This window comes from Panthera pardus, unplaced genomic scaffold, assembly GCF_024362965.1.
Source record: "Panthera pardus isolate Hobbes unplaced genomic scaffold, ASM2436296v1 HiC_scaffold_8, whole genome shotgun sequence".
NCBI classification, from domain to species: domain Eukaryota; kingdom Metazoa; phylum Chordata; class Mammalia; order Carnivora; family Felidae; genus Panthera; species Panthera pardus.
The window spans coordinates 151765969-151791885 of record NW_026527013.1 but is presented as its reverse complement, the minus strand read 5'-3'; the positions used below and the strand labels follow the sequence as shown (position 1 = coordinate 151791885).

At 39.9% G+C, this 25917-nt stretch overlaps 1 protein-coding gene across 12 annotated transcripts in view; it reads left to right on the top strand.

Annotated features, from left to right (window-relative positions):
- Positions 1–25917, top strand: part of DGKI (diacylglycerol kinase iota) — a 449436-nt gene that overhangs the window by 384304 nt on the left and 39215 nt on the right. For all 12 annotated transcript variants that reach the window (XM_019452873.2, XM_019452870.2, XM_019452874.2 and 9 more), the window contains one exon: positions 5330–5355. In XM_019452873.2, the coding sequence (XP_019308418.2) occupies positions 5330–5355 (26 nt within the window). The remainder of the gene's footprint in view (positions 1–5329; positions 5356–25917) is intronic.

Here is a 25917-nt window from a genome sequence, read left to right as displayed (position 1 = left end):
AGAGAATAAAGCTAAGCAAAATAAGCTAGTCAGAGAAAGACAAATATCACATGATTTCACTCATGTGGAAGTTAAGACACAAGATAAGCAAAGAGAAAATAAAAGAGGGAAAGTGACAAATCAAGAAACAGACTCCTAACTATAGAGAACAAATTGATGGTTACCAGCGTGGAGGTGGGTGGGGGGTTAAATAGGTGATTGGTATTAAGGAGGGCGCTTGTTATGATGAGCATGGTGTATTGTTTGGAAGTGTTGAATCACTCTATAGTATGCCTGAAACTAATATAACACTATATGTTAACTAACTGGGATTAAAATAAAAACTTTAAAAAGCCAGAAAAAATTTACAGAAAAATATAGTGAAAAACAGCAAGACACTTCCACAAAGCAGATACTTGAATGGGTGAATAAATGAATAGATTATATCTTAATATATATTTTAGTTATTAGTCACCTTTCAACCTCCTTTTAATATTCCTCTCCCAGTGCAGTGGTGACACAGTGGAAAGAACCCTCAAGCTTTTCCTATAATTTACTGGTTCAAAAACTCTGGACCAACTTTTGCTCTTTTCTTCTGCTGTGGTACTAGGACTGTTTCATAATTATTGTGTTTCTTCTTTATGTTTCTGTTTGCGGAGGCCCTATTCTATCCTTTATTCCTTCCTTCCCCTGCTCCCTCCTTCCCTTTTTCCATTTCTGAATTTCATAGAAATCTGTTAACAGCTGTCACGTGCCCCCACCATTATCTTTTTAGTGCACTCCCACCTTCAGTTCTGTTTGTCAGCAGATCCTTATTCTACTTTCTTCTTGGAGTATTTTCTTGTGGATATCATGCTGGTTCCTTTTTACTTATTACTCATATTTGTACTGGAGGAGTTCTTTTTGGAACCACTAGTTTGGAACAGATAATTAGGGATAGTGGGTCAGTGTGTTTCTGGAAACTTGACTCTGGGTCTGTTTTCAACTTCTTCTTCTTTTTTTTTTTTTAGCAACAATACCCTATGGAGTTCCATTCTGCTTTTAGCTAGCAAGACACCTGGCTCAGAGCGGAGGGCTTTCTGCCAGCTTTTGTGGTACATTGTATAACTTATATCATTTAAGTGATCTGAGATCAAAATACTCTTTCCCTGTCTCCCTGAAACTTGGTCCAATTTTTACTGTACTTGGTAGCTCTTCTTTATAGATGATTTTGGTTTATAGGCATCTTCTAGTTTAGTCAAAGATAATGTTTCCTTTTGTTTCTCCTTCTCCCTGTTATTTTTCATGAATTTCAAAAAGAAGAACAGAAGGTTTGCAATAATAGTTTTTAACGTCTTCTGCCTTTATTCTTACGTTTTCGTTCTACACTGTGCACCCTGCCTGGTCAGAAGCACAAATGGGAATGTGTGACTTCCTGCTTCAGAACCTTCATTTAGCTTAGAAGGTTAAATTACCAACACTTTGAAATGGGCCGTCAGGCCTGGGTGGCTCAGTCGGTTGAGCGTCCGACTTCAGCTCAGGTCACGATCTCACAGACCGTGAGTTCGAGCCCCGCATCAGGCTCTGGGCTGATGGCTCAGAGCCTGGAGCCTGCTTCCAGTTCTGTGTCTCCCTCTCTCTCTGCCCCTCCCCCGTTCATGCTCTGTCTCTCTCTGTCTCAAAAATAAACGTTAAAAAAAAAATTTAAAAAAAAAAAAAAAAAAAAAAAAGAAATGAAATGGGCCGTCAGGCCCTGTATGTAACAGCCCCTGCCTTTTCTGTCTCTAGTCCCAGCCAATTACTCCTTTACATTTTAGCAACACGGAGTTACTTGCCTGTCTGATAGCATATTATGAAATTTCCTGTCTGAATTCCTTCTCATATGCCTGGTGTTTCTCCCTAGGCTTCTTCTCCTATCTTACTTACCTAACAAGCTTCTGCTTCTCCTTCCAAGCCTGGCTTACATGGTCCTTGCTTGTTGAAAGACCTTACTATTTTGGGACAGAATGGGTCTCTCTCCCATGCTCCCTCTTTACTTTGTGCATGTTTTGATGATTATACTGTTTTCACTGTAGTCAGGTGTTTACATATTTTTCTCCTTCACTAGGTTGAATTCCTTGAAATTGGTATCTTGTTCATCTTTATATCCCTGTCACAAGGCACAGGGCCTGGTACCTAATAGGGGCTCAAATAATAATTACCATTTAGGTTTGGGTCATTGTAAGTAGAAAGATTGAAAATAGGAGGGAGATTTTAAGGTCCAGGACTTGAGTTCTTGTTTTTATTATTTTACTTTGCCGAATTTGAATGAAATATTAATAAAATGTTCAAAAAAAAAAAAAGGGGAGGGTGCCTGGGTGGCTCAGTCTGTTAAGCGTCTGACTCTGGCCCAGGTCATGATCTCACGGTTCACGAGTTCGAGCCCTGCGTCAGGCTCCGTGCTGACAGCTCAGAACCTGGAGCCTGCTTCGAAATCTGTGTCTCCCTCTCTCTCTGTCCTACCCCCACTAGTACTGTGCTTCTCTCTCTCTCTCAAAAACAAATAAAGCATTAAATTTTTTTTAATGTAAAAAGAACCTCACAAAACAAATAAAACTAGGCAAAATCAAGTGCAGATACTCTGTGGACCATAATAAAAGACCAGTACTGAGGAAAGAGGTGAGGAAGACCCGAAATCCTGGCGTTACTTGAATGCTAGTCCTACTTTGCGTTATACGAGCAGATGCTATCTCCGGGATAAAGTGTACCTGGAGGAGAAACGAAGAGTCTGCAACCGAGCCACAAGTCTTGCAGGTGCAGTGGGAGGAAAACGCAGTGAGCTTTCCTGCATTCCTCAGTTGTCAGGTTGAGGAAGATTATCTGTTCCTGGGGCTCAACCTCTCTGTTTTAAAAATAACTACTTACATTGCTGATTTCATGAATTTCCCTCTCTCCTGAGCTAAGTTCTGTAAAACTTTTTATGCCCATTTCCAGCAATAATGGATGATGTGCGTGTCTCAGTAGTATAATTTAGTGACTCGTTAAGAGTGAAAGGTGAAATACTGAGTGAGGATTGAAATACTCCATATGTCTTAAAATTCCACAAATCCAGGCATGTGGGAGACATTCAGCACAGAAAACTCAACATGACTAATCCTTCGAAAACACTCTGAAATTGATAGTTCTTCCCCACTGCCTGGACGTACCGCAGAATGCATCCCCTTGGGACTTGAACGAAGCCATCTGGAATTTTTCAGATTTAATATTAGTGCTTTGCCTTCACAGAAAGGCATTGAAAGCTCTGCTTTGCAAGCCTTCCACCTGAGGCATTTAGTCGTCTGTTGGCATGGATTTTTCTTTGTTCCTATAGCGCTGTGAGAAATTAATTGCAAACAATCCAAGATGTGTTTTTGCTTAATTCCCGTCACAAAACGCCGGGGCTGAAGATGTTACCTTGTTGCTGGCTCTTTTTGATGCCCTAGAAATCTTAAGAAATTATCTTATTTCAAATACATGCTTCTCAGTAGACTCAACTTCCAATCCCATTCAGCTCTATTCAGCTCTATTCAGCACTCTCTCCCTGCTGCGTTTTTCCTAATCGTTAAGGCAGATTGTGGGTCTCTTTTGCTGGGTGCACTGGATGTCTTTTGGCTCTTCGAGTGCTCACATTATCCCCATTCCAGAGCTTGGAGCTTGTCTCCTCCATAGGCCCTTCCCTCATGGCTGGCCTAGGAGCTGGCAAACCCGTCTGGCAGACAGTTTGCAGGGGACATGATGATTTTTTGAGGAGCTCCAGAATGTGTCTGAGTCTAAACACCAGTGTGGTGGGGCTGACATTAATTCAACTCAACACATTTCAGTCAGGGGCCTATTCTATACTAAGTAAGACATGGTCCTATTTTTCTTTTTGCTCACAACTCAGTGGGGAAGACTAGTGTGTGGATGGTATAAAATAGGGCACTTTCAAGGAGAGCATAGATTGTCTTCCCTTGGGGAGGCCAGTGGCATTTCTCAGGCAGCGAACTCTGCGGGGGACTGGCCGGGGGTGGGGGGTAGCCTGTAGCAGGTTCCCTTTCAGTGCTCCCTGTGTCCATGACCCCGATGTCAAGTTTTCCCCCTACCAAATCTGGGGACCCTCTATTGTTTTCACATGCAGAAGTTTACTTGACAAGACAGGTAAGGTTGAAATGATTTACCACGTTGCCCCTAACAGAAATCGAAGGCTTTCTCACCATGACTGCTGTGTCTTTATACTTTACTGATCACTCACATAATGAACAGGAATATTAACAATCAGTAGATAAAGTAAAGCATTATCAAGCATCCCAAAGTAGCTAAAATCTTCCTTCCACCTCTGTGCATCCGCCAAATCATTCTTGTCCCAACATTTGTCATCATGTCTTATAAATACTAGTTATATTACTGGGTAGATTACCGAACTCTTGTGCTAGGCTTTGGTCCCCTCCGTGCTACAGATTCCAGCAGGCTGGTCATTTAGAAGAGGGTGCTTCCCGGCATTTCCCTTCAAAATTCCGTGCATACAGAATTGTATGTCTCACTTTATCCTATGAAAAGGACGAGCTGGTGGAGTCAAGACTGTCTTTTAAGCCTGAGGGGAATTCATCTTCAGGGTTGTGTCTGTACCGTTCAGAGCAACTCAATGAGTAGTGAGCTGCGGAAGAAAGAAGGATCTTTGTCGTGAAGGGCTCGATAAGATGCTTCATCGGTGCCTTCCTCAAGTGGTGTGAAGAAGTCATAAAAGTCATTGATTTATAAAAGCTCTATGCGACCCCAGTGGTTTCCCTCTTGCCTCAAACTGGTTCTTCCAGGTTTAGAACTACGAGTCTGGCACGCAGAGGGCCTATGGCGTGCTCACTTAAACATTCAATTCCACAAAGAATGGAAACAAAAACCAATAATGAGAAGGGTACATACCATTTATTTTACTTACGTCTCATTTTTTACCGTCCCAAGTAGATTTCTTTTTACTCACACTCCATCTGGTGCTTATTTTCATCCCTGGCATTTTCTTTGGAAGCCTGGCCTTGGGCATTTGGTGACATCACAGGATTCCATCCATTACCACATTTCTCTGACTTTTCTGTTTGTCTGTGATAAATGCAGACTTCACTAAGTTTGTTGCAGTCCTATAACAGCATGCAGTAGACTGAAATTATATGAACTCCAATCACCCAACCAATCCGGGTAAGCTTTGAGAGTTATTGATTAGAATAAACTATTTGACCAACAAATTAATTATACTATCTACTGTATTGACTTTCTGTTTAACTGAATTTGGGGGGCATTATTTCTAGGAGTTTATTCTTGATCGGTATTGCATTTATAAAGTGTCATTTACAAAATACTTATCATGCTTATTATCTCGTTTTAGGTCACCAGTCTCTTCAGAAGATCATGGTAAGAATCTGTTTTACTTATACTAATTCAGGATTAAAAGTTGAGCGCCGTTCTTGCATTTCATTGTCAGAGGCAAGAATTATCTGAGAAAATGTTTCTAAGACGTTGGCCTCATGTATTTTTTGTGTGTGAAATGTCAAGCACTTTAAAAACTCAATGCATCCTAGCTAAGTGTGATATCTTACAGTGTCTTCAAATCTGTATATAACCATTTTGGTGGACGAATATTACAAAGCTTAATTTATCTGCCTGATTTCTGTCCCATCACTGGATCCTTTTTGTGACTTGGGGCTAGCTGTGTAACATCTCTGAATCACAGATTTATATCTTTTAAAATGAGGGTTTGTAGTAGATATTCCCAAAAGTCCCTTCAGGATTGGATGTTGGAATTTGCTAAGTCTGAAATGAACCTAATTGGTAATGGTCTGAATTATTACCCAGCCAAGGTGAGTTATTTGCATTTATGACACAATTATTCCATTCAAAGGATAAAATGTATAGTTTTGTCGCATTTAACTTTGAGAGTTGTTCATTTTTTCCTTCAGTCATACAAAAATGTTCACTGAGTGTCTATCATGGGTCCGTTCTGTTATATAATCATGTTATACAAATATGCTGTTGGGGGCTATATGCAGGGACAATGTGGTATATGGCAGAATTGTCCCCCTCAAGGAACTTTATGAGTCTTGTGGCGAAGGGGTGGAGGAATGACACGTACCTCTCGCAATATAAAGTGAGATGTGACTAATCTTATAAAAGAGAAATACACCAGGACCCTGGAACTACCAACATTCCTCCTCCTGCCATCCCCAGGTTGGCCAAGGGCACCATTACCCCCTCAGCCAGCTAAGTAAAGCACATGAAGGCGCTGTAAACTTCCCCCCTCATCCCCTCGTTCTGTGTCTGGTCACCAAATGCTATTAACTCTGGTTTTTATATTCTTTTATCTCTATTCTCTTTTCCATCCCATGGCTATAGCTTGGGGCCTCTCCATGTCTTACTTGGACTTTTAAAATTGTCTTATTAACTGACATCCATGTCCTAGTTTTCCATCCTCCAGTTCACTGTAGACTTAGCACCACACTTGACCGTTCTACAGCAAAAATCTACTCCCATTGCTTATGGGAGGAAATCTTACCAGTAGACAAATCATTGTATTCAGCTTTCCAATATTGTATCTTCACACGGAATAGAAATAGTAAATGATGAAATCTTTGTCTACCTCTACTGCTTATTGCTTCTTTTGGCCTGTGTTCCCCTTTCTGCTACCCATGCTGTATCCTCTCGCCATGTAGTATCAAATTTCTAGACCTCACCATGTTTTCATGTTTCCCTGCTTTTATCGGTGCTGTTGTTTGTGACAGGAAGCTACTCCACTTTTTTGCAAGTTCCACAGTTTATACTTACCATTTGAGACCTTGTTAATCATCTCATTTTCCCCGAGAGCTTTCTGACCGACTTCTCATTTGCAAGAAATACATTTCTTCTAGAATCTGACACATAGATTTGATGCTTGATTTACCTGTCTCCCCTGCTAGACTGTGAGTTCTTTGATATAGATCCCAACAAATAGCCAACATTCAACAGATGTTCATTAAATGAATGACTTAGGACAAAGAGAGGGAGTTTTAGGCAGGCCTATTCTGTCATATCATAAGATCTCTCATAATACTGAAATGAAGATGTATCACATTCTCTGAAGATCACAGCACAAATAATGTTTAGACCTGTTAAGTAAGAATTAGGAAACCAATCACCAAATAATGACCTATTATGGTATGCTTGTTTTGCTCATCGGTGTTGGTACGACCAGGTTTTTTATTGCATGGTTCCAGGTCCTTGGGCCTCCGAGTTCCAATGACTCAAAGCTTGGGTTCTGGTTTTTATTTTGAACTAGGGTCCCTCTAAATGGCTCTTGCTTGTTTTGACCTTCCAGTCTATTAGAACTTATCTTATCCCCTATTCCAAAAAAAGGGGTATGTGGAGAGACTTCTGAATTGCAATTCTGTAGTTTGCTAGGAATTCTTAAGGAGTTATGAGCCATCAGTGAGCATTGGTGGTGACCTTGGAAGTCCTTGAAAAATGATTACCACCAGAAAGACTTGCTCAGTATAAATAGTACTTCAGAATTGATCATTTTAAGACCCCATATAACTAGTTCTTAACGAGTATTAAGTACTTAACTAGTACTAGTAGAACTAGTTAAAGAAATATTAACCAAACTTGAGGGGTTTTTATTCTCATGGCTTCAAAAAACTTACTATAAAACCATGCCTCTTAGTTTGAGTCTGTAACTTCCAAAAATCTCTGCAAATATGTAATTTGAAATTACAGGGCTGATTTTTGTAATCTTATTAATTTTCCATCATCTTCTAGCTCATGTAACCTTGGAAACAATATTCTTGTCCTTTTCTTTATCACCAGGATTTTCTTTTTTTTTTTAAATTCTTTTTTTTTTTTAATGTTTATTTATTTTTGAGACAGAGAGAGACAGAGCATGAATGGGGGAGGGGCAGAGGGAGAGGGAGACACAGAACAGGAAGCAGGCTCCAGGCTCTGAGCTATCAGCCCAAAGCCTGACGCGGGGCTCGAACTCACGAACCGTGAGATCGTGACGTGAGCTGAACTCGGCCGCTCAACCGACTGAGCCACCCAGGCTCCCCTATCACCAGGATTTTCTGTTAGCACTTAAAATATGTTTTCTCATGTTTATGCATTTTTAAGTGTTCATTTTTTCTGTGGTTCACATTAAACCTCCTGAATATTCTGTCATCCAGTTTACGTTTGGACACGATGATGACATTGCAATATGTGTGCTTTTAAAAATGGTAAGAAGTGACATTTTTACTTTCTCAAACTTAGTGATAGAAAAATTGAGGCTTATTGAGCAAATGGAGAGTGAAATTGGCATATAAAACCCCATGCCTCTTGACTGTTTTGTTAGCTTACTACCAATGACCTTTCTTTTCTCTTTAGTAATCGGTTACTCTGGATATCTTCAAAACAGACTTTGTTCTTGAGAAAATCTAATTTTCCGAAGTCTGATATCTCTGGCGTTCTCAATTCCCACAGATTACCTTTCATAGAAAATAAGCTTGAATATCATGGCTCTTCATTTATCCTCTATTAGCTTTTACTTCCTTATCTGTGAGGTGGAGCTATTCAGGTCTACCCTGCCTGTGTCATGGAATTATGAGTTCAAGTGGGAGATCATCTGCGAAATCACTTTCCAGTTTGTTAAAAGTACCCCAAACACAATGCTATTATTGTCCAGGCAGTCAGTGCGGAGGTGTGAGTTGATTAGTGATATTTACTCAGCACTGCATACTTTGATAAGGTAAAAGAGAGGTGTTTGGGTGGCTCATTCCGTTAAGCATCCAACTCTTCGTTTCAGCTCGGGTCATGATCTCGCAGTTTGTGAGTGAGCCCTGCATCAGGGATTCTCTCTCTCTCCCTCTCTCTCTCTGTCCCTCCCATTCAATCTCTCTCTCTCTCTCTCTCTCTCTCTCTCTCTCTCTCTCTCTCTCTCAAAAATAAATTCTCTCTCTCTCTCTCAAAAATAAATAAACTTAAAAAATAGAGAAGGTAAAAGATGTCCTGGGGGTGGAAGAGGGGCAGAAATCCGTTTCCTTCAACATTATCATTAGATACTGAATTTACATTGGAAACCTTTTTATATCGGGATGAGGAAGAGTGAAATGGTTTACACACAATGTAGCTTGTGGTGGCAAAGTAAAGATACAGTTCATGATTAGATGTGGGGTTGCATAGAAAACGGACCATATACGGCATAAATGAAATGTAACATGTTTCTATTTATATAATATGGAATCAGAGTCATTAAGAATAAAGGCTAAAATTTATTGAGCACTTTTTGTACAGAGGCACCATACTAAAGTGCTTCAACCATATGAGAGTTCATCTCATCCCACAGTAGATGTGTTATTCTCAATTTTTTAGTGGAGGAAACAGACTCACAGTGCCTAACTAACTTGCTTAAGATCACACAGCTAGTGAGTGGTAGAGTTAATTTTCAAACCCAGTTCTAACACTCAGCCCTTGCTTATTTATGTCCCCCGTCTCTGGAAAACAAAAGAAATGATTGTCAGCGTTAAGGTGAATTGATAGAATTATAGAAGGAAAGGAAAACCTCCCTTTAACAAGAGTTTATTTACTACTGTGTAAATAATCTCTTTTTAATGACAAAACAAAACAGAACAAAAATAACAACCTGTCTCTCCTGCTGGGAATGATTTGTCCCTGTAGGAAAAGTAAATACCAATGTCACATTCTCTCATAATTAGTTAACTGAGTGAAACCGAAGCTTCAGGGAAACCTGCCACGCTAAATCCCAGTGGGAACATTACATTTTAATGTTACAGCTGCAAGCTGGAGTCCTCCCCCTTGTCGGGAGATAAGCTTGGCAGGGATCGATCGCCCTGTCCTCGGAGTTCCCTTTGCATTTAGTGCCTCTCACCTCATCGTTCAAATCGCTCCGGGAGCCAACTGCTGTGCCCAGGCGGCTTTGCCTGAGCCCTCAGATTCTGTTCTGTCATCTTAGCCTGCTTATTTTATGGGCCTCTTAGGATGCCTCTCTCCCGACACTGCCTACGCCAGTGCACTGGCAGACTCATCTTCCAACTGATGTCTGTTCACGTAAAAATACAGAACAGTGGGGGCGCTTGGGTGGCTCAGTCGATTGAGTGTCCGACTTCGGCTCAGGTCGTGATCTCACAGTCCGTGGGTTCAAGCCCGAGTCGGGCTCTGGGCTGACAGCTCGGAGCCTGGAGCCTGCTTCGGATTCTGTGTCTCCGTCTCTCTGTCTGTCTGTGTCTCTCTCTCAAAAATAAATAAACAACAACAACAACAACAACAAAAATACAGGACAGTAACTGACTCTTTTTTATTTAAAAGTTTTAGGTTTATGTATTTATTTTGAGAGAGAGAGAGAGAGACAGCATGAGTGGGGGAAGGGCAGAGAGAGAGAATCCCACGCAGGCTCCACACTGCCAGCTGAGGAGCCCAATGCAGGGCTCGAACCCACAGACCGTGAGTGTAACTGATTCTTTAGCGAGGAAGTGCCAGCAATCTGTTAGATTCCCCTGGAGTGTCTGAAGCAGGCATCTCCTTACTGTCTTACCTCCTAGACCTGTTGGCAGTAATGGTTCTTACAGAATATGGTAGCTTTTTTTGTTGCAGCAGTAACACAGTGGACAAGGATGAGGGAGTGGCGGATATTTGGAAATGGAATTTTGAGAACCACAATAACTAGTGTAAGTGCCCAAGGATGCATCCTCTATCAGGCTCGGAGGCAGTATTTCTTTGCAGTAGGTTGTGCAAAAAGACACATTGTGGGGTGGCCTAACGCTCTTTCATATATCAATAGCTGTCTCTTGGCTCAAATGTCATAGATTCTTTTTTTTCCCCTAATATAAACATATGTGTATGTACAGTTTTACTGACATAGATAATATTCATAAAAATGAACAAAATTCATCAGCTCAGTTTAAATGATAACCAAAAGGAGCTACTGCCTGCCCAGCCCCCAGCCTAAGAAATAAAATATTTGTAGCAATTTAGAACCTTCCTGTTTGTCTTTCTGTTTGCATTCTCTTCCCTTTCCTGCAGATAACTTTATTCTGCTTTTTTGTGAAGAATTTTGTTTCTTCTGATCATTTTACTACATGTACACATATTCCCCATAAGAGTGTGTGTGTGTATATATGTATTCCAGATATATGTGTGTCTATGTAGATAGATATGCTTATTTTGAAGTGTTATAAATTGAATCCTGTTGTAAACTCTTCTGTGATTTGCTTCTTTTGTTCAGAATGTTTTTGCGATGCATCCTTATTGAGTGCCATTTTCACTTTACTAATTTTTCATGTTGTATAGCATTCTGTTGTATGAATATATAACAATTTGTATATCCAAATCCTGATGAATGTTTACGTAGACTCTGGGGGTTTTAGTTTTGTTTTTGTTTTTTGCTGTTGCAAGCAGTCTCATTACGAACATTCTTTTTCATAACGCCTCTTGCGTCCATGTGCCAGAATTTTTCTAGGGTTTAAACCTGGGGATAGTATAGTTAGGTGGTAGGTTATATGCCTACTTAAGGTATCACATAATGACAAGTTGTTTTCCAAAGTAATTTTTCTAATTTACTCTCCCAGCTACAGTCAAGAAGAGTTCTCATTCATTCACATCCTTGCCAACACTTGATAGTAACTAATGAAAAATATTTTGCCAATTTGGTTGGAGTATCAAAGGGTTCTTGGGGTTTGAATTTACGTTAAATTATTACACATCATATTAAGCATTTTCATATATTTATAAGCTGTTTGTATTTACTTTTCTATGAAATGTCACTTTATTTCTTTTGTCCATTTCCCCCCCACTGGGCTTTTTCTTAATGGTTAATAAACATCTTTGTGACTTCTAGGTAAAGGTTTTTTATCGACTCTGCATGCCGCAAATTTATTCCAGTTTGTGATTTATCTTTCTAAACTCTTTTGAGGAATTATATATTCTTTAATTTAATGTAATCAATCGTTAATATTTTCTCTCTGGTTTATACCTTTGGTATGTTTTTTAAGAACTCCTTTTGGGGCGCCTGGGTGGCGCAGTCGGTTAAGCGTCCGACTTCAGCCAGGTCACGATCTCGCGGTCCGTGAGTTCGAGCCCCGCGTCGGGCTCTGGGCTGATGGCTCGGAGCCTGGAGCCTGTTTCCGATTCTGTGTCTCCCTCTCTCTCTGCCCCTCCCCCGTTCATGCTCTGTCTCTCTCTGTCCCAAAAATAAATAAAATACGTTGAAAAAAAAAAAAAAGAACTCCTTTCATAGCACAATCCTTCTTCCATTATCTCTTCTGCCATTTTTATAGTGTTAACCTTCATTTGTCTCTATTATCTTAGAAATGATTTTGTGGTTTGATGGGAGGTAAATGTCCAGTTTCGTTTTGATTTTTTTAGTATATATAACCAATCATTATCATTTATTTCCGTCACTGCCTTGCAAAGGGCCCATATGTGTAGATTTCTAAATTCTCTGTTCTGTTTTATTGATCCATATATCTATTCCTGTACAATGCACATTGTTTTAATTGCTGTAATTTTGGTATAAATCTTGCTATCTGGGAGAACACATACTCTAAAATTTGTTCTTCTTCAATGTCTAAATTGTACTTGGACCTTTGCTCCTTCCTATAAGTTTTAGAATCACCTTATCAAGTTTTGTGTTGCAATTTTCATGGAAATTAAATGAATCTATAAATCAGTATATAAAGGGAATTGGTATTATGACAACAATCCTTTCCATTTCAAACCATATCTCTTTACATTTAATTGGGATTTTTTTTTTAAGACTAATTGTCCTTTTGAAAGGACTCCCAGTAGAATTTCATAATTTTCTTCATGAAGAGTTTGGCCATCTGTTGTTCAATGTATTCCTAGGTACTTTACATTTAAAAAGATTATATTTTATGTTTTAAAAATTGTATTTTCTAGTGATCATTGTTGGCATAGTAAAATGAAGTTGGCTTAGAGTCTTGTTTCAAGATTCTTGCTTCAAAATATTGAATCAAGGGACACCTGGGTGGCTAAGTCGGTTGAGCAGCTGGCTCTTGATTTCAGCTCAGGTCATGATCCCAGGGTCATGGGATTGAGCCCACACTGAGTGTGGAGCCTGCTTAAGATTCTCTCTCTCTCCTTCTTCCTCTCCCTCTGTCTCCTTCTTTCTCTCTCTCTCCTTCTTCCTCTCTTCTTCTTCCTCTCTCTCTCTCTCTCTCTCTCTCTCTCCCCTTCCCCCTCCCCTGCCTCTCTTCCCAGCTTGAGTGTGCTCTCTCTCTCTTCTCTCTTTCTAAAAATAAATAGGTAGGTAGGTAGGTAGGTAGGTAGGTAGATTGATCAATCTTGAATCAAGATTCCTGCTAAGGTTTTAAATTCACAAACTTTACTTGAAGGGTCTTTTGTGAGGAAGGAATTCTGCAGGGGCATCTGCAGTAATGAGAATTTTGTTTCATCCTTTCAGTGATTATGCTTTGTGTTTTTAAAAAATTTTTTTAACATTTATTCATTTTTGAAAGACAGGGAGAGACAGAGCCTGAATGGGGGAGGGGCAGAGAGAGAGGGAGACACAAAAACAGAAGCAGCCTCCGGCTCTGAGCAGTCAGCACAGAGCCTGACGCAGGGCTCGAACTCACGGACTGCGAGATCACGACCTGACCCGAAGTTGGATGCTTAGCTGGTCCTTTCTGTGCTGATTAGAACCTTCGCTACACTACTGAACAAAAGTAGAGATAGCATTGTTGATTTGTCCTGATCTCAGAGTGGATACCATCCACAAGTCACCAGTGTGAACTTCCCTGCCAGGAACAGCACTGGTGGTGTTGGTTGTTTGCTGACAGCCTCTTAAGGATTTTCCCTTTCATCCAAATGTGTTTAATTCAACAGGTATTAGAATTTTACTGAATCCTTTTTTCCTCATCTTTTGAGATAATCATTTTTCTTCTTTGGTGTTATGGTGGACTTCATGTCCTAGAAGAAACCAATGTTTTGCACGAGATGAACTCAGGTTAGTTATATTTATCTTCTTTACATATTCTGAGGTTCAGTTTGCTCAAATTCTGTTCAGCATTTTTGCATCCATGTCTGTCTGTATGATTGGTCTCTCATTTTCCTTCCTGCTGTACAGAGCATGTGTGATAGTCCTAGTGATAAAGGGAATTATAAAGTGTTGCCTTGTTTTCTAATCTCTGGAAGACTTAGTATAACATTTGACTTACCAATCTCTGGAATATCTTAGAAGATCCCATCAGTAAGACTCTCTGGGGTTGGCATTTCCCTGGTGGGAAACATTTTAATCACAGATTATTATTATTTGTTTATAGGGCTAGTCAGATTCTCTATTTCTCCTTGAATCAGTATTGATAGCTGGGTTTGTGTGTGTGTGTGTGTGTGTGTGTGTGTGTGTGTGTGTGTGTGTGTTTTAGGAATTCATCTATTAATGTTTTTCATTTTTGGGCATGAATTTTTATATCTTGTTTTCTGTGTACTTTCTGTGAGATCTGACGTTCCCTCTGTCCTTTTTTCAATATTTTTAATTTTTTATATTTTTAATATTGTTTGTGCCACCTTCTCTCTTTTGTGTCTCTCCCCCCATGCCCCACAAAGCCTTGGAACTCTCTCTTTTTTTTTTCAAGAAACTTTTTAAAGTTCATTGGTCCTCTGTATTATGTGTTTTCTGTTTCAATAGTTGCTTATCTTTAGAATTTCCTTTATTCTAATCATTTGACTCATTTTTATTATTCTACTTTTTTCTAACATAGAAAATTTAAGTATAGACGTTACCTGAATGCTTTTTTTTCTCTTTATATCTCCTTCTGGAATCTGTTTAGATGTATTGTAGACCTTTTCATGCCATCCTGTATGTGTCCCACTCTCTTCTATATGTTACTTCCTCTCGTTTTTGTGGAGTACATCCTGGATAATTTCTTCAAAGTCATTTTCTTATTTTTTACTAATTTATATTTATGTGTTTTCGATTATTCTTTAAGCCACTCATTTCCTTGGACTTTTTTGCATGAGAATTCTTTAAGTCCTGCAGAGAGGCTTACCAGTCACCAAAGAAAACTACCAAACTTGGTTAATTTAAATTAAATTCTCCTTTGGTGTGTGTGTGTGTGCATGCGTGTGTGCATGCACGCTTGTTTGTTTCTTCTTTAAGATACGTGGGGAACACAGAGACATTAATTCAGAGTACATAGTATTCAGTTGATGGCAATAAATTCACTTAAGAGTTTTTTTTTGTTTTTGTTTTTAAGCCCACAGAGCATCAAGTTTTCTTGTTAAATCCTTCATAGGCTTTATTTATTATTCATTCTATCCTGATTTAGCTCTTCAGGGGCACAAATTTACATGGGGAGGCATCTATTTGGGTGGGTTCCAGCCTTTATCTTCTGTCTCCCATGCCTCACACAGCCTTCAAAGAGTGGCTCAAAATCCTCAGGGTTTGGCAGAAACCTTTAGAAAGTCAGGTAGTTTGGGCACCTGTTCACCAGCTAGGTTCAGTGAATTCACTTTGTTTAATGGATTTTATAGATTCCTAACTGTCTTTCTTAACAGTAGGGAATGTGTGTGTATGATGAGTTTTTAAAGGTACTTTATTTTTGTTGTAAAATAAAACACATTGTATAGCTTAGCACATTATTATCACGGTAACACCCTCATACCCATCACACAGGCCAGAAAATGGCATTCCTTCCAGATGTCTCCATCCTCGTTGCATCTCTCCAGGCCTCTAAAAATAACCACTATCTTGACTTCTATAGTATTTTTTGCATATCTATAAAATCTTATCAATCACTCTGTTTTATCTAGCACACTGTAGATACTATAGTTTAATCTTGCCCCATTTAAAAATATATAGTATGTATTTTATGTTTCTTTTAAGTACACATTCTCCATCTATCCCTTTCTTTTACTTAGAATTCATTTGTGAAATGCACAGGCCATTTGAACTACAGACTTGCACACAGGCTGGATTTTGCTGAGGGCTCACTACTGTAAGGAGGCTTGATGAAACTCCAAGATTTGTGATCTCTTTGGCGAGTCTATTGGTTTTCATGTATTCTTTTTTTCAGGGGCAAATGATATCTGTATTTCACTGTTTTGTTGGTATCCAATACCTAGATTTAGTAATTAGGGTTATAAGATAGTGCCGTTCTAATTCTAGCACTGGAGTTTTTCCAATTCCATCATTTTATAAAGAGCCATGTCATCCCCTCTACTATTTGATTATTCAGTGAAACAGTGCCATATAGGAAAACAGAATGTTTGTCTGTCCTTTTATTTATGTGGTTATCAAGATAATGAATTGATTCCTTATCACTGTAAAAAATCATCCATTTCCAAAAATCTTAAAAATTTTTTTCTTAATTTTTATTTATTTTTGAGAGAGACACAGTACGCAAGCTGGGGAGGGGCAGAGAGAGAGGGAGATACAGAATCCAAAGCAGGCTCCAGGCTCTGAGTGGTCAGCACAGAGCCCGACGTGGGGCTTGAACCCACAAACCGTGAGATCATGACCTGAGCAGAAGTCGGATGCTTAACCCACTGAGCCACCGAAGCACCTCGATGGTTAATCTTTTATTTTACTCCCACACAATTAGGATTACTGAAAAGAATTAAAACATATTTCCTTGGATTTTTATTGATATGATACAATGGTATTAAGATCATACAGCCACCGCATACTTTTTTTTTTTCAATATATGAAGTTTATTGTCAAATTGGTTTCCATACAACACCCAGTGCTCATCCCAAAAGGTGCCCTCCTCAATACCCATCACCCACCATCCCCTCCCTCCCACCCCCCATCAACCCTCAGTTTGGTCTCAGTTTTTAACAGTCTCTTATGCTTTGGCTCTCTCCCACTCTAACCTCTTTTTTTTTTTTTTTTTTTCCTTCCCCTCCCCCATGCGTTTCTGTTAAGTTTCTCAGGATCCACATAAAAGTGAAAACATATGGTATCTGTCTTGCTCTGTATGGCTTATTTCACTTAGCATCACACTCTCCAGTTCCATCCATGTTGCTACAAAAGGCCATATTCCATTCTTTCTCATTGCCACGTAGTATTCCATTGTGTATATAAACCACAATTTCTTTATCCATTCATCAGTTGATGGACATTTAGGCTCTTTCCATAATTTGGCTGCTATAAACATTGGGGTACAAGTGCCCCTATGCAACAGTACTCCTGTATCCCTTGGGTAAATTCCTAGCAGTGCTATTGCTGGGTCATAGGGTAGGTCTATTTTTAATTTTCTGAGGAACCTCCACACTGCTTTCCAGAGCGGCTGCACCAATTTGCATTCCCACCAACAGTGCAGGAGGGTTCCCGTTTCTCCACATCCTCTCCAGCATCTATAGTCTCCTGATTTGTTCATTTTGGCCACTCTGACTGGAGTGAGGTGATATCTGAGTGTGGTTTTGATTTGTATTTCCCTGATAAGGAGCAACGTTGAACATCTTTTCATGTGCCTGTTGGCCATCCGGATGTTTTCTTTAGAGAAGTGTCTATTCATGTTTTCTGCCCATTTCTTCCCTGGGTTATTTGTTTTTCGGGTGTGGAGTTTTGTGAGCTCTTTATAGATTTTGGATACTAGCCCTTTGTCCGATATGTCATTTGCAAATATCTTTTCCCATTCCGTTGGTTGCCTTTTAGTTTTGTAGGTTGTTTCCTTTGCTGTGCAAAGCTTTTTATCTTCATACAGTCCCAGTAATTCAGTTTTGCTTTTAATTCCCTTGCCTTTGGGGATGTGTCGAGTAAGAGATTGCTACGGCTGAGGTCAGAGAGGTCTTTTCCTGCTTTCTCCTCTAGGGTTTTGATGGTTTCCTGTCTCACATTCAGGTCCTTTATCCATTTTGAGTTTATTTTTGTGAATGGTGTGAGAAAGTGGTCTAGTTTCAACCTTCTGCATGTTGCTGTCCAGTTCTCCCAGCACCATTTGTTAAAGAGACTGTCTTTTTTCCATTGGATGTTCTTTCCTGCTTTGTCAAAGATTAGTTGGCCATACGTTTGTGGGTCTAGTTCTGGGGTTTCTATTCTATTCCATTGGTCTATGTGTCTGTTTTTGTGTCAATACCATGCTGTCTTGATGATTACAGCTTTGTAGTAGAGGCTAAAGTCTGGGATTGTGATGCCTCCTGCTTTGGTCTTCTTCAAAATTACTTTGGCTATTCGGGGCCTTTTGTGGTTCCATATGAATTTTAGGATGGCTTGTTCTAGTTTCGAGAAGAATGCTGGTGCAATTTTGATTGGGATCGCATTGAATGTGTAGATAGCTTTGGGTAGTATTGACATTTTGACAATATTTATTCTTCAATCCATGAGCAGGGAATGTCTTTCCATTTCTTTAAATCTTCTTCAATTACCTTCATAAGCTTTCTATGGTTTTCAGCATAAAGATCTTTTACATCTTTGGTTAGATTTATTCCTAGGTATTTTATGCTTCTTGGTGCAGTTGTGAATGGCATCAGTTTCTTTATTTGTCTTTCTGTTGCTTCATTGTTAGTGTATAAGAATGCAACTGATTTCTGTACATTGATTTTGTATCCTGCAACTTTGCTGAATTCATGTATCAGTTCTAGCAGACTTTTGGTGGAGTCTATCGGATTTTCCATGTATAATATCATGTCATCTGCAAAAAGCAAAAGCTTGACTTCATCTTTGTCAATTTTGATGCCTTTGATTTCCTTTTGTTGTCTGATTGCTGATGCTAGAACTTCCAACACTATGTTAAACAACAGCGGTGAGAGTGGACATCCCTGTCGTGTTCCTGATCTCAGGGAAAAAGCTCTCAGTTTTTCCCCATTGAGGGTGATGTTAGCTGTGGGCTTTTCATAAATGGCTTTTATGATGTGTAAGTATGTTCCTTCTATCCCGACTTTCTCAAGGGTTTTTATTAAGAAAGTGTGCTGGATTTTGTCAAAGGCCTTTTCTGCATCGATTGACAGGATCATATGGTTCTTCTCTTTTTTTTTTATTAATGTGATGTATCACGTTGATTGATTTGCGAATGTTGAACCAGCCCTGCATTCCCAGGAATGAATCCCACTTGATCATGGTGAATAATTCTTTTTATATGCTGTTGAATTCGATTTGCTAGTATCTTATTGAGAATTTTTGCATCCATATTCATCAGGGATATTGGCCTGTAGTTCTCTTTTTTTACTGGGTCTCTGTCCGGTTTAGGAATCAAAGTAATACTGGCTTCATAGAATGAGTCTGGAAGTTTTCCTTCCCTTTCTATTTCTTGGAATAGCTTGAGAAGGATAGGTATTATCTCTGCTTTAAACGTCTGGTAGAACTCCCCTGGGAAGTCATCTGGTCCTGGACTCTTATTTGTTGGGAGATTTTTGATAACCGATTCAATTTCTTCGCGGGTTATGGGTCTGTTCAAGCTTTCTATTTCCTCCTGATTGAGTTTTGGAAGAGTGTGGGTGTTTAGGAATTTGTCCATTTCTTCCAGGTTGTCCAATTTGTTGGCATATAATTTTTCATAGTATTCCCTGATAATTGTTTGTATCTCTGAGGGATTGGTTGTAATAATTCCATTTTCATTCATGATTTTATCTATTTGGGTCATCTCCCTTTTCTTTTTGAGAAGCCTGGCTAGAGGTTTGTCAATTTTGTTTATTTTTTCAAAAAACCAACTCTTGGTTTCGTTGATCTGCTCTACCGTTTTTTTAGATTCTATATTGTTTATTTCTGCTCTGATCTTTATTATTTCTCTTCTTCTGCTGGGTTTAGGCTGTCTTTGCTGTTCTGCTTCTATTTCCTTTAGGTGTGCTGTTAGATTTTGTATTTGGGATTTTTCTTGTTTCTTGAGATAGGCCTGGATTGCGATGTATTTTCCTCTCAGGACTGCCTTTGCTGCATCCCAAAGCGTCTGGATTGTTGTATTTTCATTTTCGTTTGTTTCCATATATTTTTTAATTTCTTCTCTAATTGCCTGGTTGACCCACTCATTCTTTAGTAGGATGTTCTTTAACCTCCATGCTTTTGGAGGTTTTCCAGACTTTTTCCTGTGGTTGATTTCAAGCTTCATAGCATTGTGGTCTGAAAGTATGCATGGTATAATTTCAATTTTTGTAAACTTATGAAGGGCTGTTTTGTGACCCAGTATATGATCTATCTTGGAGAATGTTCCATGTGCACTCGAGAAGAAAGTATATTCTGTTGCTTTGGGATGCAGAGTTCTAAATATATCTGTCAAGTCCATCTGATCCAATGTATCATTCAGGGCCCTTGTTTCTTTATTGACCACGTGTCTAGATGATCTATCCATTTCTGTAAGTGGAGTGTTAAAGTCCCCTGCAATTACCACATTCTTATCAATAAGGTTGCTTATGTTTATGAGTAATTGTTTTATATATTTGGGGGTTCCGGTATTCGGTGCATAGACATTTATAATTGTTAGCTCTTCCTGATGGATAGACTCTGTAATTATTATATAATGCCCTTCTTCATCTCTTGTTACAGCCTTTAATTTAAAGTCTAGTTTGTCTGATATAAGTATGGCTACTCCAGCTTTCTTTTGGCTTCCAGTAGCATGATAAATAGTTCTCCATCCCCTCACTCTCAATCTAAAGGTGTCCTCAGATCTAAAATGAGTCTCTTGTAGACAGCAAATAGATGGGTCTTGTTTTTTTTATCCATTCTGATACCCTATGTCTTTTGGTTGGCGCATTTAATCCATTTACATTCAGTGTTATTATAGAAAGATATGGGTTTAGAGTCATTGTGATGTCTGTATGTTTTATGCTTGTGGTGATGTCTCTGGTACTTTGTCTCACAGGATCCCCCTTAGGATCTCTTGTAGGGCTGGTTTAGTGGTGACAAATTCCTTCAGTTTTTGTTTGTTTGGGAAGACCTTTATCTCTCCTTCTATTCTAAATGACAGACTTGCTGGATAAAGGATTCTCGGCTGCATATTTTTCCTGTTTAGCACACTGAAGATCTCGTGCCAATCCTTTCTGGCCTGCCAAGTTTCAAAAGAGAGATCAGTCACGAGTCTTATAGGTCTCCCTTTATATGTGAGGGCACGTGTATCCCTTGCTGCTTTCAGAATTTTCTCTTTATCCTTGTATTTTGCCAGTTTCACTATGATCTGTCGTGCAGAAGATCGATTCAAGTTACATCTGAAGGGAGTTCTCTGTGCCTCTTGGATTTCAGTGCCTTTTTCCTTCCCCAGTTCAGGGAAGTTCTCAGCTATTATTTCTTCAAGTACCCCTTCAGCACCTTTCCCTCTCTCTTCCTCCTCTGGGATACCAATTATGCGTATATTATTTCTTTTTAGTGTATCACTTAGTTCTCTAATTTTCCCCTCATACTCCTGGATTTTTTTTATCTCTCTTTTTCTCAGCTTCCTCTTTTTCCATAACTTTATCTTCTAGTTCACCTATTCTCTCCTCTGCCTCTTCATTCCGAGCCGTCGTCATTTCCATTTTGTTTTGCATTTCGTTTAAAGCGTTTTTCAGCTCCTCGTGACTGTTCCTTAGTCCCTTGATCTCTGTAGCAAGACATTCTCTGCTGTCCTCTATACTGTTTTCAAGCCCAGCGATTAATTTTATGACTATTATTCTAAATTCACTTTCTGTTATATTATTTAAATCCTTTTTGATCAGTTCATTAGCTGTTGTTATTTCCTGGAGATTCTTCTGAGGGAAATTCTTCCGTTTAGTCATTTTGATAGTCCCTGGAGTGGTGGGGACCTGCAGGGCACTTCCCCTGTGCTCTGGTGTATAACTGGAGTTGGTGGGCGGGGCCGCAGTCCGACCTGATGTCTGCCCCCAGCCCACCACTGGGGCCACAGTCAGACCGGTGTGTGCCTTCTCTTCCCCTCTCCTAGGGGCGGGATTCACTGTGGGGTGGCGTGGCCCATCTGGGCTACTTGCACACTGCCAGGCTTGTGGTGCTGGGGATCTGGCGTATTAGCTGGGGTGGGTAGGCAAGGTGCACGGGGGCAGGAGGGGCAGGCTTAGCTGGCTTCTCCTTAGGTGATCCACTTCAGGAGGGGCCCTGTGGCAGCGGGAGGGAGTCAGACCCGCTGCTGGAGGGGTGGCTCCGCAGAAGCACAGCGTTGGGTATTTGCGCTGAGCGAGCAAGTTCCCTGGCAGGAACTGGTTCCCTTTGGGATTTTGGCTGGGGGGTGGGCGAGGGAGATGGCGCTGGTGAGCGCCTTTGTTCCCCGCCAAATAGCTCTGTCGTCTCGGGGCTCAGCAACTCTCCCTCCCTTTGTCCTCCAGCCTTCCCGCTTTCCGAGCAGAGCTGTTAACTTATGACCTCCCAGATGCTAAGTCGCGCTTGCTGTCGGAACACACTCCGTCCAGCCCCTCCGCTTCCTCCAGCCAGACTCGGGGGCTCTGCTTGGCCGGCCGGCCGCCCCTCCGCCCCTCCGCCCCAGCTCCCTCCTGCCAGTCCATGGAGCGCGCACCGCCTCGCTGCCCTTCCTACCCTCTTCCGTGGGCCTCTCGTCTACGCTTGGCTCTCGAGACTCCGTTCTGCTGATCCTCTGGCGGTTTTCTGGGTTATTTAGGCAGGTGTAGGTGGAATCTAAGTGATCAGCAGGACGCGCGGTGAGCCCAGCGTCCTCCTACGCCGCCATCTTCCCTGAAGACCGCCCCAAAAAAAAGGCCACCGCATACTCTTAATATCCTCCTTTAATATTCATTTTTTACTTAGTTGCGAAAGTAATTAATGCCCAGCATGAATCATTACGTTGAAGTCTCTCTAGTGATGTTAATTGTCTGAACCATATTTTCTGCTAGATCCCTTAGGAAAAATCTCCTGAAAACAGTATTTTTTAGAGTTGTTTCATGTAATAGCTTGTCTGGGTCTTTTATCCTTAAAGATTAGTTGTGCTTCATACGAGCTCATTGTGTGACATGTTCTTTCCTTGATATTTTAATTTTTCCATTTTCTCCTGGCATAAAGCATTGCTGTTAAAGTCTAATGATGATAGTCTTCTTATTGTCTTATATTGTCTAATACTGTCAATATTTTTCTTTAATGTCCTGTACCTTTATGAAATTACACCTTGGTGTAGATCACTTTGAGACATTAATGTTCTCAGATACATGATACATTTAAATGTGTGGTTCATTTTTTTAAATTTCAGAACAGTATTCTTTCTTTAACATTTTATTTTTTTAAGTTTATTTATTTTGAGAGAGAGCGAGCGAGCACAAGTCAGGAGGGGCAGAGAGAGAGAGATGGAATCGCAGGCAGGCTCTGCACTACCAACATGGAGTCCAGTGAACTTGAACTCATGTTCTGTGGACTTGAACTCATGAACTGTGAGATCATGACCTGAGCCAAAACCACAATCCAGATACTTAACTGACTGAGCCACCCACCCAGGCATCCCCAGAACAGTGTTCTTGAATTAAGTGTTTATATTTGTTCTATTCTCTTGCTTTGGTTTTCTTCTTCAGGAACTCATTTTACATGTTTGATCTTCACCTGTCTTTAACATTGGCCATTTTTCTCACTTTCTTTTTACCCCTTTCCTTATTTCTTAAGGTTTTTTTTTTTTTTTATTTGTATCTTCTACTTTTCTTAAAGCTTTATTGGTTGAATTTATTTGTTCTTGTGTTTCTTTTAGTTTGCCTTGTTTGGAAAATGATTTTATTTCTAGTTCTTTGTTATCATCTCATTTCTGAATTATTGTAGTTCTGACTCATGCCATTCTGAATATTGTGTGTCACTTTACTAATGCCTTTAAGCTTGAGACAGTATGCTACTCTTTTTTTGTGGGAGGTTTTTGTGGTACACTTTCATTGCCTACAGGAATGTTATTCTGTTCTTTGTTCTTTTTTTCCCTAAAATAACTTCATATGAGATTTTACCTTTTTCTTTGCTATTTTTATATGAAATGCACTTTTTCTGAATTTTGGAGAGAAAAATAAGTTCAGTTAGCTATTCTCATTTCAGTGGGCTCTTTGTTGGTTTTGTGCACTGCTGAAAATGTGGTAGCTTGCTTTCTCAGACTTCCTGGTTTTGATCAGTGTCCTTATTTTTATCCAGACCTCTTCCTTTAGTCCTGTTAGCCCTACTCAGCTCAGTGTGTGTTCTCCTCAAAAAGTCATCCTCAGACTGGGTCCTGTCTTGAAGGGGTGTCCTGGGTGGTTAGCGTTAAGAGTTAACAGGAGCTACAACCTTCTAGGTATTTCAGTTTTTACTGGGGGGCTCTTGCACTAATTTGCCAAGGGAATGGGAAAAACTCGTAAGGCTGTTCTCCTACTGTCACCCTCTGCTTTTCAGGGACCGCCTGTTGGCTCTTGGTGGCATTCTTGCCATTGGGTACACCAGCTGTCCACTGCTTCCCTACACTCTCCCAAAGCAGACAGTGGTAGAAGGCAGGTCCTTCGCTGTCAATGGCTTCTCCCAGCTGTTTGTAATCTCGAAGTTTATAAGGATACCTTGTTACCTTGTTTTAAGTATGGACCATGTGTTTTGGTTCTTTCACCAACTTTCTATTTCTCTGTGGAGGTTCAGATATGTATAATGGAGGGCACTTGAGGTGAGCGCTGGGCTTTGAATGTAAGTGATGAATCACTAAATTCCACGCCTAAAACTAATATGACACTGTATGTTAATTAACTGGAATTTAAAACTTGGGGGGTGGGGGTAAAAACCCTAAACAACAAGAAAGAAGTATTCAAAAAGTGTGCTGTGACTATTACCATCATCTTCCTATATTTCCAGATTTTTAAAAATCCATTATTTTAGCCTAACTTGTTAGGGAAAGTTAGTGTCTGTGATTCTTCTTACTATCAAAAAGAGAACCCTTTATTCATCTTTATTCAAATAAAACTTAAACTTCTGGAAGGTTCTATGTATTTTTACATTTCTGCTATCTCCTGAAATTGAAAAATTGAAATGCGAATAGTTGATTTTGAGAAACTGAGGACGGAGGGATTAATGGTTTGGGTCCTTGTATTTTAGCAAAATAATTTCAACTACTCCTTGGAATTATTTGGAATAATACATCCTTACATGTACTTAAAACCTTAAAAAGGTCCGTGTTGATTAAAACTTAATCGGTGCCAAGCATTGTCCTATGGTGTGTTCTGTTGAAATTAAGTAGTTTCTTCATGGTCACAGCACATTGTTACATACTGAACCGACTACTACAGATGTTTTACATATGTTGAATCTACAAAACAATCCTAGCAATACTACTAGCCCTCCCATTTTACAGGTGAGGAAACTAAGGCACAAACCTTTTAGCTGACTTGCCCAAGGTCCCATGCACAGCTAGGAAGGGTTAGAATTTGGATTTACACTCAGGTAATCTAGATCCCATTCTTAGCCACTCCTCCATACTGTCCCTCCATAGCATTGCTAAAGGTTGAACTCATGTAGTAGGAAATCTTGATTCTTTTGGTTGAATGGAGGTCTCCTAATTATTGGGCAGGAGTTCATCATTCAAAACGAGGTTTGTATATTTTTTTCATATCAGTGACCAGTACCCTTGACACAGAACAATTCAAAGACGTGTTGTTGATCCGCTTCTCCTATCCTCATATTTCACCATCAAGGAAACAGGGATCTAATATCCTGTCAGTAGCCTCCATTTGTAAAAAAGGTAGAATTCTCGATAGGTAGCTATTTCCTCAAGTAAATATCACAACGGGTAGACAATAAGACGACCAGAATGGTAGAGTAGATTAAGAAAGTTAGATGTTTTTCCTTTAATTTTCTATAAGCTGTTAATTAGTAAAATGTGGTGAGTAAACTCGGCTGATCATACAGATGGAAACCTCACAGATCTGTAATTGCCTCACTGGGAAGGGTTTTCAACGTTGGCCATCACAGTCTGCCACTTTGCAATGACTTTGGACTAGTAATGCAAAGTTGCTAGAGTGTTCTTTTTTGCCCCATATTCTGTTTCTGGCTATGAAATCCCCCATTGGCTTTTTAATTAGATTCAAACATTTCAGTGCTCACTTCTGAGGCCCTTTCTTAGCCTGGTTTAGCTCATGTTGCTTTAGTGAATT